The sequence below is a fragment of the Colletotrichum abscissum genome (assembly GCF_030869225.1).
Source record: "Colletotrichum abscissum strain IMI 504890 chromosome Unknown Scaffold_19.1, whole genome shotgun sequence".
Lineage (NCBI taxonomy): Eukaryota > Fungi > Ascomycota > Sordariomycetes > Glomerellales > Glomerellaceae > Colletotrichum > Colletotrichum abscissum.
The window spans coordinates 631,229-648,106 of NW_026850087.1; the positions used below are offsets into that span (position 1 = coordinate 631,229).

At 49.5% G+C, this 16,878-nt stretch overlaps 5 protein-coding genes across 5 annotated transcripts; 2 read left to right on the forward strand and 3 right to left on the reverse strand.

Moving 5' to 3' along the window:
* Nucleotides 1-2,135: 2,135 nt before the first annotated feature.
* CABS01_08504 (ferric reductase like transmembrane component) lies at nucleotides 2,136-4,112 on the reverse strand (the record flags this gene model as incomplete). Its single annotated transcript, XM_060541863.1, has 1 exon — nucleotides 2,136-4,112. One exon carries the CDS (start codon nucleotides 4,110-4,112, stop codon nucleotides 2,136-2,138), a length of 1,977 nt encoding a protein of 658 aa, XP_060402020.1.
* Nucleotides 4,113-6,715: 2,603 nt separating this feature from the next.
* CABS01_08505 (ctr copper transporter) lies at nucleotides 6,716-7,419 on the forward strand (the record flags this gene model as incomplete). Its single annotated transcript, XM_060541864.1, has 3 exons — nucleotides 6,716-6,760; nucleotides 6,816-6,846; nucleotides 6,941-7,419. 3 exons carry the CDS (start codon nucleotides 6,716-6,718, stop codon nucleotides 7,417-7,419), a joined length of 555 nt encoding a protein of 184 aa, XP_060402021.1.
* A 1,435-nt stretch (nucleotides 7,420-8,854) lies between these two features.
* CABS01_08506 (fungal specific transcription factor) lies at nucleotides 8,855-11,923 on the reverse strand (the record flags this gene model as incomplete). Its single annotated transcript, XM_060541865.1, has 3 exons — nucleotides 8,855-11,158; nucleotides 11,380-11,404; nucleotides 11,700-11,923. 3 exons carry the CDS (start codon nucleotides 11,921-11,923, stop codon nucleotides 8,855-8,857), a joined length of 2,553 nt encoding a protein of 850 aa, XP_060402022.1.
* A 2,391-nt stretch (nucleotides 11,924-14,314) lies between these two features.
* CABS01_08507 (uncharacterized protein) lies at nucleotides 14,315-14,542 on the reverse strand (the record flags this gene model as incomplete). The annotated part of the gene is made up of 1 exon (XM_060541866.1): nucleotides 14,315-14,542. One exon carries the CDS (start codon nucleotides 14,540-14,542, stop codon nucleotides 14,315-14,317), a length of 228 nt encoding a protein of 75 aa, XP_060402023.1.
* A 458-nt stretch (nucleotides 14,543-15,000) lies between these two features.
* Nucleotides 15,001-16,463, forward strand: CABS01_08508 (mandelate racemase/muconate lactonizing enzyme domain-containing protein; the record flags this gene model as incomplete). The annotated part of the gene is made up of 4 exons (XM_060541867.1): nucleotides 15,001-15,104; nucleotides 15,178-15,326; nucleotides 15,396-16,363; nucleotides 16,422-16,463. 4 exons carry the CDS (start codon nucleotides 15,001-15,003, stop codon nucleotides 16,461-16,463), a joined length of 1,263 nt encoding a protein of 420 aa, XP_060402024.1.
* Between the last annotated feature and the right edge of the window lie 415 nt (nucleotides 16,464-16,878).

Sequence of the window (16,878 nt, forward strand, 5' to 3'; positions counted from 1 at the left end):
ATACCTAAGGATTAGTAAAATACTTTTTAATAATACGGAATTTAGCTAAGTAATAGTATAAATACTATAAATAACCGGGCTAATATAGATATTAAAATCTAATATATTAATATTAGCTTAGTTATAATAGTTATAATAAATAGGCTAGAAGTATATAGGGTTAAAATAATAAGCTAGTACTTTAAATAGCTCTTATAAAACCCCTTAAATAATAATAATACTTATATAAAAAAATAGATTATACTAAACTTAGTTACTTACGTAGGCTAATATTAAGAGGTTTTATATATATTAAAATAAGTAAAGCTCGTCCTATAAGTAGGTAGCGGAAAGTTAAGAGTTATTAATAAAAAAAAGATAATAATTAAGTTAGTTAATTACTATTTTAATTAGTAATTAGGTATAGAGCGTATTATACTTAGTTTTTTTTAATACGTAATATATAATACGGCCCTGGCGGATTGCTCCGTCGGGGGGATATATTAATATTATATAATTAATATTAACCCTTTGGGGTCCGGTCCGCCTCATTAGGGGCCATCTTCGCCTTTACGGGTAAGCTAGTCTATTAGAGTTAATATCGAGTATCTTTATTACGTAATAAACTTTATAACTAATAATAGCCGGCCGTAGCCGTTACTAAATACTAACGATCCCGCTATAATATATTAATTACCCTCCGAATAGCTAAAAACTACCCCTTACTTTTTACCTTATTTAATAACTTTAAAATATCCTTTTTAATCTTTCTTAACCTACTCCTACGCTACGTTTTTAGAGTATTAATAGTACTCTAGAGTTAGTTAGGTATTTCGAGGCTACTATATTATATAAATTAGGCGCTTATTAAGGTAATAACTATATCGATATATATTTTTCCGATCTTTAAGTTAATAATATTTAATTTATATTCCTTAAAACGGCCGTACTATAATCCGGGGTCCTTTAGTATAATATTTATAGGATCGAACTTCTAGCTATTAAGGAAGCCCTAGGGGTCGATAATAACTACGCATCTTAGTATTTTAATAATATATATTTAAGAGTAGGTAGACGATTCGATAGTAATAGTAATAGGGTAATAGTAATAGGGCGATAGTAATAGACGGCGAGAGAAGCGTTTTTTAACTTTAATAAAGGAAATAAAGTAACGAATATATATATGTATAAGTAAAGTTAAAAGTGCTAGGGTAAATATTAGGTCAGTATTATTCTTAACGACGGCAACGAGGGCATCTCTAATGCTACTATTATAAGCTACTATTACCTAGAAGGGTAGCTAACTTAGCTAAGTACGCGGGCTTATAAAGTAGTAGCGCTTATTATTACCGTTAATAATCCGTAATTATAAACTTTATAAGAGGGAAAGTTAAAAAGTTAAAAAATTTAAAAAAAATAGTCTAACGAAATAGTGTAAGTATTTACTAATACCGTATATTAATATTATATAAATAATATTAAGAATTGCCCGAGTAGCTAGCAAAGGTAGAAATAAAAAAAAAAAACAAATAATTAATATTAAAAACTGCTTAAGTAATTAATAAAGGTAAAATAAAAAAATAAATATTATATAATTTTTTTTAAAATTATAATCCCGTTAAAGTCGATTTTTTGTACTTATAAAGCCGGAAAAAAACTATTATATATACTAATACTATATAATTAATATTAAGAACTACCTAAGTAACTAGTAAGAATAGAAAACATAAATAAATACTATCCTATACTTAGTAGAATATTTTAAACCATTTATCGTCTTAAGGTATTTATTAAGTACTTCGTAGAGTCGCTCCTATAGTCTATTGCCCCTGGTTATTGCTCGAAAGGAACTAGAGACCTATATTTAACTCCTTCTAGCTCCTCCTAGGTCCTGATCACGGAATTTGATAAGTGCTTATTGAGTCTTACGCTTATTAACCGGCTTGATGCTACACTGGCAAACGTGCGGCACATATACCCTTTGCTAAATATTTCACTGATATCTGAATGTGCCGGTTTACGATAGAAGTTGATTTATTTGAGTAAAAGACGAGAAATAGCTCGTCTAGGGTATATAGTAACTCATAAGGCTTCAAATGCATTTCAAATCAAGATCGACCACCACACTGGCCCCACGTCGGGCTGCCCTATTGTGATTATCGCTCCATACGCTCGTCATGGATGAGTGATACGTTATACCGCTCTTCGCCACTCCATACCTTGCCCACCGAGTTGCACTGGGCCACCGCCTGTCGCATGTCGGACATCAGTCCGCCAGGGCCACTTGCAAACACCGCCGTTCGCCCATCGACAGTGGCGTCGACAAATTCTCGGACAACTGTCGCCAGTTCGGGATGGCGGTGGGTGTTGTTGACGCCGACCTGGTCTATCGCCCGAGCTGACACCTGCACTTGCTTCTCACCCGAACTATTACCAGCATCAGACGAAGATTCCGACTCCGAGATGTCCCCGGAATCTCCGGAGCGAGAGGAGGCATTGCCGGAGTCGCGTGTGGCAAAGATGCGAACCACCACCTTCGGGCCTTGCTCAGCTTCCAAAGCATCAAGCTCGGGTTGCACCCAAGCTACGTCGTTTGTATGTCTCACAACCCAGACCAATTCGAGCTTTCGAGATGCCCCAGAGTGCTTCTTCAGACTCATCAAAACAGGGAGAACGTAGGTGATGCCGGTACCACCAGCAACGCACAGAATGTTGACGTCTGAGGTGACATTTCTCAGAATTGGGTCGCCGTAAGGTCCAGTCAAGATAACGGGAGTAGTTAGGCCGGCGTTAGTCTTCTCAACAGGACCGGCAGCGAGCTTGCGTGCAGCAATCTGAGCAACCTTCTTCGTCTCACCACCCTTTGCGCGGAAAATGTAGGAATGTTTCGTTTTCCCGTTCACAGTAACAGGGGCGTTGAGAGGCGTGAAGGGATGTGATTGCCAGATGCTACTCTCGCTGAAGCACAAGTAGAAGTGCTGACCAATCTTCCAGGCATCATGGGGGTGACTGAAGTCGAGTCGGACAACGTCGCCATTCTCTGAATCGGGGAATACTGTCATAGCCGCCTGCGCAGCAGAGAAGCCCATACCCTTACCCTCAATGAAGTTGTGATGCATCAGCGCAGTTCTTACACCACGGGCGAAGCGGTCCATGAACCAGATGACAAGAGCTGGAATCATGAAACACTCCAGGTTCTTCCAGTGACCAATGCAAGCACCAATGTATAACATGGCAAGCACGTAGTGCGACTTGCGGAAGAATTCGTAGCCGGTCAGACGAATGACCGGGGGCAAGCTGAGGATATATAGGGCCATGAGGAAGAACAAGGCAATGCAGCCCCATATCATGTAGAGCTGGGAGATCCATTCGTTGGCTACCGTGGGCTGAGGCTGATATAGACGGACCTCAATCACCAGCCAGCCGATGGTATGCAAACTGGACTGGACAACGATAATGTAGCCAACCCAGCGGTGAAGAAAGTTGAAGTTCTGATAGGGGATGCCGGTGAGAAGGGAGAGGATTGACTCTCGTGTCGAGAAGAGGACAGACAAAGGTGTAAGGGCGTAGGCAAGTGTTCCAATACGATCAGACCAGGGACCGAGACTGACTCTAGTATTGTAGACGCCTGGCATCTTCTTGACGGGGGTGATCCATGTGTTGTAGATGATACCAACAAAGGAGAAGATCAAGAGATAACCGGACAAAACGGCCAAGACCAGTACCTGCAGGCGGGTTGTCCTACCGAAGATGGGACGGACGCAGTCGGGGAGGAGGTATCGGTTGATTGCGGACGAGGCAGTCTGACGAAGGCGGTTGAGAAAGCTCTTGCTTGCTCTTGTATCCTCGAGGAGAGCAGCTCGGAGGACATCCTCCTCGGAGAGAGACGGCAATGACCGTCGACCAACGGCCCATAACAATAAGATGGCGCCAATAACCGCCCACAAAATACCAACGTATAGCATGCCTAAATCATGAGAGGCGTAGACAACATCCAGATAGGCGCAGGACCCGGCGTCGTTGGTACATGGAAGGGCCCGATCCACGTAGCCCCAGTGAGGCTCTATCGTGGTGGCATCGCTCAAGTTCTGGATGTGGCGGGCCGCCACTTGAGATTTGAGTTGAGAATCCATGGTGTTCTTGGAGGTGCTGTGAGAAGACCAGATGTGAGAGTTGACCGAGGGTCGGCTTGTATCTTTCGACAGCGCTCAGCGCCGTCTTGATACTTCGGTTTTCTGGGGGTAATCTACTTTGAAAGAGATGCGTGTGCGCATGTGGTCGAGATGGTGGATGTAATTATAAGTGCCGTTGTAGTGCCGGTCTCAGTACAACATCAAGGTCATGAGCTTCCCGGGAGCAAAGAATACTAGATCTTGCGATATGGACCGAGGATAATGTGAAGGACAACGTAAAAAGAAGTCGGGGGACTGTATGGTAGATGATGAGAGCAGATGTAGATAAACGGCAGCCAGCGAGGCAGAGACTCTTAAGGGGAGGATGGTGTGGCACGGAGGATGGAGTGTACCGGTAGTATCATCATTCGAGAAGAAGAAACGGGACCGGGCGGGATTTGAGAAGGTTTCCGGGACGTCTTTATGGCGGGTTATGGGGTTTGCGAAGGTGGCTAGTTAATCTAGGGGTCTTGGTAATGTTTCCAGGTTTGGGGCGGCTCCGCGATGTTTGGAGCCGGAAGGAGGGTAACGGGGCCACTGGTGTCACTCTTAAAGAGAATCCCCATATTGAAACCTGCTTATACAGTTGCTTTTTGAGCAAGTTTCTGTGTCATCAAGAATGGCTGCGCTGAGTCTGGCCAAGGCAATAATTACTCCCCAGTTCTGGAGGGCGATGGGAGGGGCTGGCCAGGTTGGAGATCTGCTATTCGCAAAAGGAACAAGGGTTCTTGGTTTGGTTTCTGGAGCACATTAGCGGGGAATGAGCCGGAACTGTGAACTTCTGGAGACCCATAGCGAAAGGACTCTTTAGAAAGTGGCAGAATGGCCATGTGGACTAGGAGAATCGAGGGATCAAATGCTCAGTGAGGTAGTATTCTATGAACAAAATGGGCAACATAAGCCGGGTGAAAGTCAGCGACAGTGCTGTGAAGATGTTGTAAAACACGGAAACTATGATCGTGTGGTAGAAGAGGAGTGAGCAAGTTGAGCATCTTTGAGCAAGTTTCTGTTAGAAAGTGGATCCGAGCCGGGGTCTCGCGTGGGAACCTAACTACGAGATCCACCGTGGCGTGTGGGGCCGGGCTGCAGGAGCGGCGCGGCTCTCGGGACCGTCAAGGTTCTTCCTGCCATGTTTCCCCTCATCCCGAACTACCACCAGTCATCTCACCAATATCTCTTGATGCTGTGAAGGATCATCTCCAGCTTGTCCAAGCCATTGCCTCTTTTGGCATCGAGTCGTTGTTCCCAGCAGGGCGGGCAAACCTCAATAAGGTATGTTCTAGGGCTGGCCCAACAGGCTGAACGCTCACCCGAGATGATTTCAGCGGAACCTGGAAAACGGGAGACCCGCCCTCGGGTCGGGTGGCTTTTGCAACGACGGTCAAGTTGACAACTGAACGCCGAAAGCGTTATGGACATAATGGGTAACACCCGAGATATCTTATTGTGCAACTCAAGAGAAAACTCAAACCATTTCACTCAAGATTCCCTTGAAGGGGTTGCGTTGATTGTCTTCAGCAAGTATCGTTGTCAAAGACATAGTATCGAGTCGCATATTACAATGGCCTGTGGATTTTAACCTGACTTGATCCGGTGGCAAAAGGATTCGAGTCATTTCCGGAAAGACACATTCCCAGTCTGTTGCTATCCAGCAGCTTTAGGTAAGGCCAGGTAAGTTGCTAATGGTGTCTATTCCTACTCTGTTTCCCTTGGCAAACACTGAGGCCAGATTAGCGTGAGCAAGATAGAGGGTCTGCTGTCGTAATTCGGATACACGCCAACTATCCAACGCCCAACCTTTCCATACCATCGTAACATCCTTTCGGTTGACTAAGGCAGCATGAGTGGAACCCTTTGAATCGTCAGCAACGGAAACAGACGCTCCTAAAGTCCTTACTCAATCCCTCCATGCTCATGTCCCATGCCGACCCCTCTTGAAACCTGCGCAGCACCACCTTTGCCGTTGACTGACCAGGATCTGCCAGCCATATCTGCGCTAACCCATAAGTAGTGACATCCCCCTCCACACACCTTCTTTGCCCTCTCTTTGCGTTATGTGTGCCATTTCCCTCTTCTCCGGGTCCCTGTCACTTCTACAATCCTGCAATCGCTGAGTGTTCGGCCCGTGCTGACCCTGTACCTGTGGGACGTTCATTCAACTCTCTCATATCCACCCAACACCCATCCAGCCTCCAGGCCTACTCCGGGTCTTCAGCCCGTATAGATATCAAGCGATTCCGGCGCGAGCGGCCTGCGGGGTGCCTGCTGAAGTTATCTCTACGTCTGCCAGCGCTCTACTTCACTCCAGCGCTCTCAACCCGAACCAGTCCTCACTACCATTCGCACCACATCGCTGCTCAATCGCCCTCGTCAACGAACGTCTCCATCGACCGCCTCAACAAATCGTATCCCATTCCGTCCAATCGTACCTGCGACGCCTCACCTATATCGACTTTGCTACTCTGAATAGCTTCATTCAACGCCAGGCTCCCCTGCTTTTGGTCGCTCAACCCTGTCTCTTCTCCCTTCGCATACAAGCTTCTGGCTTGCCAAATTAGCCCATTATGGACCACAGTTCGATGGCCAGCTCAACAGACTGCAAGATGTCGGTGTGTTACTGTCCGCGGCCTCCAAGTACATGTGCTCATCTAACATAACGACTAGATGTTGTGGAACTGGTATACCATTGACGCATGTAAGTACAATGAGAGTATCTTCTCGAGGTACAGTGCAGCATTGTGCTGTAAGCCCACACATTCGGAAAATAAGCTAACGAGCCGATGCGATAGGTTTCCTCGCGTCTTCATGGCAGATCAAGAACGCCGGCATGTTCGCCGCTAGCTGCATCGGTGTCGGTCTGCTCACCGTCTTCCTCGAAGTGTTCCGACGACTCGGAAAAGAATACGACGCCCTCATCCAGCGCCAGTTCCATGCCCGCGCCGCCGAACTACAAGCTCGTATGCCCAAGGAGACGGACTGCTGCGAACCTCCCACTGTTGTCGCCCCTCAGACGCTTGTCTTCCGTGCATCGCCACTGCAGCAGCTCATCCGATCTGTAATTCACGCCGCGACTTTTGGATTGGCATACATCGTCATGTTGCTGGCCATGTACTACAATGGCTACCTCATCATTTCCATCATAATCGGCGCTGGCTTGGGCAAATTCCTTTGCGATTGGCTTGTTATTCGTGTCACTCTGGAGGCTCTGGCACCAGCAGCTCCCAATAACATTGTTGGAATTGAGGAGCCAAGTGTCTGCTGCGGTTGAGAGAATGGTGACCTAATTGAATTAGCATTCTGATTTTACAACGAGCGTTTGGAAAAGGCGTCTCATGACGGGGCGTTGGTGGCGCACATGTCTGCTATTTGTCGCGTGAGGTTTAATATTCCTCGGTCTGGTAGCAATTTGCAAGGTGCTCAAAACCGTGCACACAATGAATCAATACCCTTTGTCTCTTGCGTTCGCTCTTCTATTCGTTCTGCTACTTCTTGGTTCATCATGGCAAATTATGAAGTTGCCTCTTCCTGCAGCTATGAATCTAGTCACTGCTCTCGTATCCGGAACCAATCTCGGCACAAGAGCAAACCTTATCCAATCCTTCATAAGGCTGAGCAATGTGATGGTTTTGCAGATCTATTTGAGATGCTCCTTGCTGCCTGTCCACAGCAGTGGTTCAGTGAGTCTGCATCTGTGATAATCGCCGACCACTGATCAACGATGGTTTCAATCTATCGCACATTTGTACGGCCTCATCGAAGACCCAAGCAGCCGCTACATCACCACCGGCATAGTCATACCATAGGCTATGTATACCTCCGAGGTCAACTCTAGGCTAGCGATCCGAAACAGCGAGCTTGATCACTGGAACCATTTCCATTATCCTTGAAGTTTGTCCATTTGGCCCACAGCAATATGTACATACGGTGGTGGTCAGGGGTTTCAGCCACATCATCAAGCTTGCTGATGTACTTCCGTTACATCGTGATCCTCACTAGTCTTTTCAATAAAATTTTCTGTGTGGTTATACCAATGCTTGAAAATAACGCACCAAAGAGTATCGTCATACTCCTCATCATTGTAGATTACCTATAATCAAATGGCGTTTATCTTAGTTGCGGGCAATACTCTATGTCATACGTCCTCTCACATCTACTGGTTTATAGAAATGGATTGGATTCTACCGACATTCTCAGCGCACACTTCAATAGCTGATAAGTCGCACAGCATTCAGCTGGGATTGGTGTGTCCAAGGCGGCTAGCGCTGCCTGGTACCTACCTCATGCGAGAGGCCGAATGGCCCGCCGGGACGCGGCCTGTGATGCAGGACGTGGGTCAAACAAACATGGACACAGAGCAACGTTCAAGACTAGGTGGTAGTCCTTCATGTCATCCTCTTTTTCTCATTATTGTCCTCCGAGACATCGTCCCCAAGCCACTGACTGCTTGTTCATCCTCATCTTCCTCACTAGTATGACAGCCCTAGTTTTCTTTTTCACTCACGCTCGTCCTTCCGTGAAGTCCATCATGATCATACAAGCCTCCAAATGCCATTTCAAAAGTAAAGTTCGCTAAGTCGAATGCAAAAGTGGGAGACTTTGCTAAGCTCCTACGTAAATGATGCCCCCAATAAACCCGGTAAAGTAGCACCCACGCTCAGGACCCTATTCACGAATGTCTCCTCGTCGTGGCACTACTACCCCGCTCATGAAAGAAATTTGGCACCCTCCTGCTTGAAGAGCCAATCACTGTTGGCATCAACCATGAAATTCGTAATGTTGAACTCGTTGCCCGGGGCTGGTGGCGCATTGGATCCGCCATTTTCACTACTAGCATCCATGCCCGACGTGGTCCCGTTCTGCCCGTTACTGCCGCTCATGCCATGCTGAATCTCGTTGCCAGCGGGTAGGCGTGGCACGTTGAAAAAGTCGAATACGTCCAGGTACTCGAGCTCATTTGGTGCTGGTGTTCTGGCTGGTGTGACGCTGGGAAGCCGGCTGTGATTTGGCATGCCGTTGGCACGGGGCTGACGGGATATTAAGAAGTCGAGGTCAAACGCTGTGCGACGCATGTCGGCTAGTATCTTAACTGAGCTGGGCGTGACACCATCCCCTTGACGCTCACTGTCGCGATGTTCATCCAGAACACGTTGCAAGAGGCCGCAGTATCGCGCAGCTACAGGCCAGTAGCGTCCCATTTCGCGTAGTGTCTCGACAAAGAATTGAATCTGAGGCGAGAGCTTGTGCTCAACGGTAGACCCATGGACTAGTAACAGACGCGAGGCTACCCATAAGGTGAATGCGAAGGGAGGGCCTAGCTTTGCCAAAAGGCCGTTATTGACGACAAATTCACCCAGCGCAGCAATGTTCTCGACTGCCCCGTGACAGCGCTGCGAGGCACTGTATGAGGGGGTGAAAATTGGCGAACGAGTTGTCGGATACGCCGCCGATGAATGCAGTCGGATCACAGCCGTGTGGTATGTTGCATGCAGCATCACCCAGCCGCAGTTCAGCGTCTTATTACCGGGCTGGAATAACTTGGCCATATTGCCATACTCCCCAGGAAGGCCGAACTTCCAGGATGTGAGCATGTTGTCGAGCTCCTTGTATCGCATCTGCCATTGCTCCACGTCGCTGAGAGCGCTTATATCGACGGGTTGTTTCAAGAACTTGTGAATCTTGGACAGTATTGCCAAGATCTCTATGTAATATGAGAAAGCACCGAGGTTCTCTGGCTTGTTGATCTCGTATTCAGGATTCGTGTCCTCAGAATGGTCCTGGGTCCTAAACCATCGGGTTTCAACTTTCTGATTCTTGATCCATAGATCATCTCGGCACGGTAAGGTCCGGTCGACTTCCTTGTCATCCAGAGCGAATTCGAAGGCAGTGGCTAGAGTAGCATACCGATCGAGAAGGTAAATCATCCAAAAGAGCCGCCGCCTAGATTCCTCCTCGATGAAGTCCTTGGGTTCCGGTAAAATCATGGCCCTCAGTGTATAAATGGAGGTAAAATTTGGCGAGACTGAAAAGGAAGTGCTCTCAACGGCCAGCCCGAGCTGAACAACTGATCTAGTAATGAGAGCCATAATGTTCCAACCAGGGGGGCCATTACTGCTGCCGACGAGATCCAGAGCAAGAATTACCAAGGCTTGAAGGGCCTTAACAGAGGAATTTTCCATGCCATAGAGCAAGACCCTCTGCTTCGATATGGAATGGTAATGCTGCCGACTTTCCTCGGTCAGTCTTGAGTCAGTAGAGTATCGGAGTGTTGTGGCAACAATGGCATGAAGCAGAATACGATCTGTCTCTTCAAGGGTGGATGGGCCAAACAAAGAATCCAGGGTCGTCTTTCGATGCAGAATAGGACACCAGGTGTTAATGTGCTTGAAGTAAAGATCGACGAGGGCATAAAGCAGGTCGTAGGGCGGCAGCTCCTGGTCTGGCGCCGTTGACGCCTGACTTTGTGCCATGGCAACATCTGGAGAATGTAATTGGGTTTGGTTTGTGCCGTAATATTCCTGTGCCGCACTGCTAGGGTGTGACATGGCAGTGATATGGCTTGGGGGTGCAGCCATGCTGGCCATGGGCATTTGACCTTGAAACTCGTGCATGGATGGGGTGGGAGGCGGCATTCCGAACTCCATAGATTGTGAAGTTGAGGGGTAAGATGATGGTTTCTGAAGGAAGAGAGCCGTTTCCGCCTGCGGCGTTCGATGGGACTCAGATGGCCTAAACAAGGCATTGGTCTCTCGTGGTGTGCCATGATCACTCGGCAGACTTGGATTGCTATTCCGAATGCTTGGGGCTACGCCGTGGTGTTGATTGGATGTCAGAGTCGCCTGGAGAATCTCAGAGTGAGTTCTGAGTATCTCCTCAAGCTTGTCTAGTCGCTGCTCCAGCTCGCGGCCGTAGCCAGCACGGAGGCCGGGCTTCTTGCGCTCCTTGTACTCGCACAAGGCTCCATTGCGGCTGCACCAGCCGCAGGAGGGCTGTCCTCGGTCACACTTCACCTACTCAGTCGAGGCGAGTCAGCCACAGATTCCAGGTTTAGAGCTAAGCAGGTCATCTGAGGCGTAAGAAGAGAAGAACAAAGAGGATATCTCTGAGAGTAGTTCGTGACTTCTCGGCTTGTGAACGAGTTACGCATGACACAGTGATAGGGTATAATGGGAAACTGAGGTTCAGGTACAAAGGAAGAGAGAGACGGAAAGGAAAAGGGACTTCGTGTAACCTTTCTCTGCTTGCATAGCTCGCATCTTGGAGTTGGATTGTTAGCTTCAGGGTTCTGCTCGGAAGGCACGGGTTCAGGCGATGGTGGTTCGAGGGACATGGGGGCAAAGCCCAAAGAGGGCAATTAAAGACAAGAAACTGGGCAAAGGGGGAGGGAGAGAGGCAGGTGGGTGAGTAAGTGGATAGAGGGAGCAAGGCACCCAAGCAGCCGGGTTTGATATGAGTTGAGATGAGTGAGGCGTGATAGGGTTGAGTGAGAGTGAGCGGCATGGCATGGGGTGAGAGGCAAGGTGGGATGAGCTAGGACGGGGAACGACATACGAGACAGATATGGGTCTCTTGCGCTTCCCAAGGCGGGTGACATCCTGATCGTCTTGGTCAAGATCGTTTTCGTCTCCGCTTTGCAGCTGGTTGCCGTCGTCAGAGTCCTGGTCCTGGCTATGAGACTGATTTTGGTCATGGCTCTGGCTACGGTTGTGCTGAATCGACTTGATGTTAGCTGCAGGCGGTGACCGGCTGCTGAGGGAGTGACCGTTGTGCTGCATCCTCGGTGTGGCAGTCTCCGAGCAATGGCTGGCGGAAGGGTAAAACAAGGCCGAGAGATGTGTATCTGAAGAGCAAGTGTGACGCAGGCACAGAGCCGAATGGTTGGGTCGGGCGGGCGCGCGCACACACACACACACACACACACGGATAGAAGGCGAACGCGTAGGCGTGCGTATGAGTTGGAGTCGCAGGCGTTTGTGCGAGATTCCAACGCGCGGATTCGGGAGAAGCTTGGGAATCTCGGGTTAATGTTGAGCAGAGGGTGGGAGAAAAAAAAAAGGGCACCGGAGGCTGGGGTCGGGAAAGAAGAGGCTCGGGGTATTTTTTTTTTGTGTTTTTTTTTCTGTCCCACACGTGCCACACTCCAGTGAGAGTCCAGAGCACCGAGAAGGACTGCACGAGGCAAAGAACGACAAGGAAGGGGGCGGGGAAGCAAGTTCGGGGGAGGGGAAGGAAGCGGAGGTGGAGAGGATGAGCTAGAAATACGTGACCGGGATGGGATTTAATTGGACTGGAAGAGATGGGGAAAGAGGGATGGGCCTGACGAGCTGAACATACTGTCCCAATGGGCTAAAGGAAGGTACGGTACCTTACCTTGCGGTGCTTACCCCAGGTGCGTGTAGACGTACAAATTCTTGGCTACCTTGGATAGATAAATTGATACCACTGCCTCGCAACTGGGAAGCTTAATGTAGAACACGGAGTCTGGTCCCTAGTAGTCGTTTTTCTCTTTGGTCTGCTTTCGTTATGGTTCCTGTACGCGTGGGCTGCGGGAACAGATTACAACAACAAGCACGTTCGTAGGTACTCGGTGTCACCCGGAAATGATGCCTTAGGAACGAGCTGTCAAGACAACGTGAAGGGCCCAGGAACGTCAGGCGACGACGCAATTTCCGTGCTAGAGGGTCTTTGTGAGAGAGCGCTCGCCCTTGGCAGCTCAGCAAAATGACGACCACTATAATATCAGGCGCAAGACAAGATCAGAAAGAACGCGGGATGAAGCGACAGGTAGAGAGCGAATGTTGCCGGCGGTTGGGGGCGGCCGAATCGAAAATGGATTGTGTGGGGAAGAAGAAGGAAGCGGGCACGCACGCACCACTGCCCGCACCACTGCCCGCACGAGAGCGACGAAAATGCGGAGAAATCGCTGACAGATTGGCACCTTCCGAGGCTCAACGAGGTGCCCCGTCCTTGGGACGCTTTTATCCAATGAAACCTTCGGGACTGGAATGTGCGGGATGAATTAGCCTCTTTCATTGGATGAGGCATCCCACACCCAGCCACAGCAGACTCCAGAGTGTGGAGGTGGCTGTGGTCCCAGACATCGGTACGTACTTTGAATAATGTGAGACGGTCACCATGGCACGCCGCAGAAGAATTAAGTATGTCAATGTTAATACCTACCACAGACCAACACAAAACAAGACTCAGTCTTTTGTCCTGTACAGCCTCGGATTCCATCCATACAGTATCAGTCATATCAGGTTGACTATTCTGCATCAATGAACAGCCTCTTCAGTTATCATTCATCTTCCAGGTGCCACGCTCTCTCTGCTCACTGCTCGATTGATTATGTTGGCTCTCACTGTCGGCCTACCTCCGACCTTAGGTAAGATGTCTTATGTAACGTGCTTCGGAGGAAAATGTTTTGAGAGGAGCAAGGCAAGATGGAATGAGGCAGAGGAATTTCGTTGAGAAAGCGTGCAATGCCTCGGACCAGCAAGAGTAGGACCCACATCGGGCAATTCGGTGCAGTTCTCGGGCGAAGATATCCCACGTCTCCGAAGTCGCCCGTAACCAGCGGTGGGTACTTGAAAAGAGGAATCGCGTGCAGCTCGATACTGCTGGGATACAGCTTGACCGAGTCACGAACTTCACCACCGTAGAACCTAGGTACCGACAAAATAGAGGCGAGAGGGGAAAAAGTAAACATTCAAGAGTCAAGATAGCCATTATGGCATTATTTGCGTACATACCTTCCATTGGACCATACGCTAGCTAGCCCATGGTATAAGGTAATGTGCCACAAGCCTTCTCAGCTACGGCCTCTCCCGTCCCGAGCAACCGGGATTGTGCGCTTCACCACCGCCTCAAAAGTCAATTACTGAGTACCTATGTTTGTGCGGATACACTCAACTATGGGACTGAATTGGCCTGCTCGTTACCCCCAGACGAGAGAGATACTCCCCCCGTGCCCCCACGGTGATCTTGTCCATCACCATGCGCCTTCTCACACAACCAACACACACACCCTCAACTCATTGACGACTCAATGACTGCAGCAATGCTTGCAGTAGACACTTGGCCTAGCCAGTCCAACGCCCAGAATTGTCCGATTGGCCCTGTGCCCTCGTGTCATCGGTTCTGGCCGGAGACTAAGCGAGAAGCCATTAGAGAGTTGAGGTGTAATCTACGCACGATTTTCCCTTTTCGTGCTGTATGTGTATGAAGCATTGATCATCGTAGCTGGTGCACAATAAACGTGCCCAAGTGCCCATGCACTGTTTGATGGCCCTCGAACGCCCGTATATTTTTGTCTCACAGTGTTTCTTACTTCGCTTTAGACTATTCACAAGTCTGAAAGCCTCAGGAAAAGCCATGTCACTGACACCCGACATCCGAGGCCGGCAGATGGGGACTGGATGAGGGGGAGGGGTCCTTTCCCGTAACCCACTGCCTTGCCCCTGTTTCCGCCTGTCGGTGCATCTGCTGCCGATCTCCAAAACCTTCCCGTCCACCACCGTCCACCACAATGGCACAAAGCAGTCTGGCTCCGAGCCGACTCGTGTCGAATCTGCTGTGTCTAGAACCCACTAACGTGGACTTTCGTCCGATTCGGTCGCCATGGCTCCTCTACTCCTGTCTTGTTCACTGCGCTCACATGTCTTGGAATCCCGGCGACAAGTGGTCTTCCGTCCCTCTTAAAAGACGCCCATAAACCCAATCCCCCTCCGTTCCCCCTCACTTGCTCTCTCCATCATCATACCGTGTCTCACCTGCGCACTCTCAAAAGCCCCCTCTTTCCTCCCCTTCCTTGCTCACTACACTGGCAGACGCGGATTCTGGAGGCAACAAAATGGCGTCCGTGAGGTCCTTCCCCTCCATCAAGGAGATTCGGACGTTTGTCATTGGCGGCGTTGGTTCCGGCGGTGATTACCACAATGTCAAGGGTGGCCACTGGTACGTTTGTAGCGCTGCTCTGAATGAGCCTCGTCACACATAGAACGACATGAGTTAACAATGCAATAAACAGGCTGATTGACAGCCCCATTTCCACTCCCTGTTCGCGATGGGAGCAGTACCGTAACTCAAGAACTAGCTGGGGCATCAACGTCCTGGGCTCATTCCTCATCGAGATCGAAGCGACAGACGGCACTGTCGGCATTGCTACTGGCTTTGGAGGTGCGTAGTCTTGTACATAATACGAGAGCACATGGCTGAGGAAGACTTTGCTGACCAAATCCCGCGCAGGTCCTCCGGCGTGTTGGCTCGTCCACCAGCACTTTGAGCGTTTCCTCATCGGCGCTGATCCCCGAAACACAAACCTGCTGTTTGAGCAGATGTACAGAGGCTCCATGTTCTATGGCCGAAAGGGTCTTCCTCTTGCCGTCATCTCCGTCATCGATCTCGCCATCTGGGATTTGCTTGGCAAGGTGAGAAATGAGCCTGTATACAGGCTCATTGGTGGCGCCACCAAGGAGCGCCTGGACTTCTACTGCACTGGCCCCGAACCGTCGGCAGCCAAGACGATGGGCTTCTGGGGCGGCAAGGTCCCTCTTCCGTACTGCCCAGAGGATGGCCACGCCGGCCTGAAGAAGAACGTCGAGTTCCTTCGCAAGCACCGCGAAAGCGTTGGGCCCGATTTCCCCATTATGGTGGACTGCTACATGAGTCTCAATGTGTCTTACACAATCGAAATTGTCAAGGCCTGCGAGGACCTCAACATCAACTGGTGGGAGGAGTGTCTGTCGCCCGATGACACGGACGGCTTTGAGCAAATCAAGCGCGCGCACCCCACCATCAAGTTCACCACTGGCGAGCACGAGTACTCTCGATTCGGATTCCGCAAGCTCATTGAGGGACGCAACCTGGATATCATCCAGCCCGATGTCATGTGGCTCGGTGGCCTCACGGAACTGCTCAAGGTCTCTGCCATGGCCTCAGCATACGACATCCCTGTTGTGCCTCACGCCAGTGGCCCTTACAGCTACCACTTTGTCATTTCGCAGCCGAACACGCCCTTCCAGGAGTACCTCGCCAACTCGCCCGACGGCAAGAGCGTTCTCCCCGTCTTCGGCGACCTGTTCCTCGACGAGCCCATCCCGACAAAGGGCTTCCTGACGACGGCTGATCTTGACAAGCCCGGCTTCGGTCTGACGCTCAACCCCGCCGTCAGGTCAAAACTGATCTCGGGCAAGGCCCTGTTGAATGCCAGCCCCGTAAGTGGACAGAAAGTCGTAAATCATTGTGTTATCAGATGTGCTAACAACTGCGTAGGAGAGGCCCCTCAAGTCGGTGGAGGAGACGGAGGCGAAATAAATAGCAGCTTTATGCATGATGTTGCGGCCAGATTCAAAGGCCCGTGACATCGTCGAAGTAAAATAGCATGCCACTTGCACGGCTATTGGGAATACTTAGACCGGGGCGGTTGGGTTCAACTATGTAGCGGTGTTGGACATGACTTATTGGCGCAATGTACATGGCGAATCAGCTGGTATGCTTAGCTACCACGTAAAATAGATTTATGACAACGTTTACAGCAGCTACATGGAATGTTGACCATCACGAACTGGATTTGTTTTCTCTGTAACCAAGGCTAAGGATGCAATAGTATGATCATTAATTGCCTTACGGCGGCAGAGAAACCCTCGGGACTACTCGTAAAATGTGTCAGAACCAAAGGCTTCGACTTGATCTGTGGCGATCAAGTTGAGATTCGCGGAGCCGTGCGCGA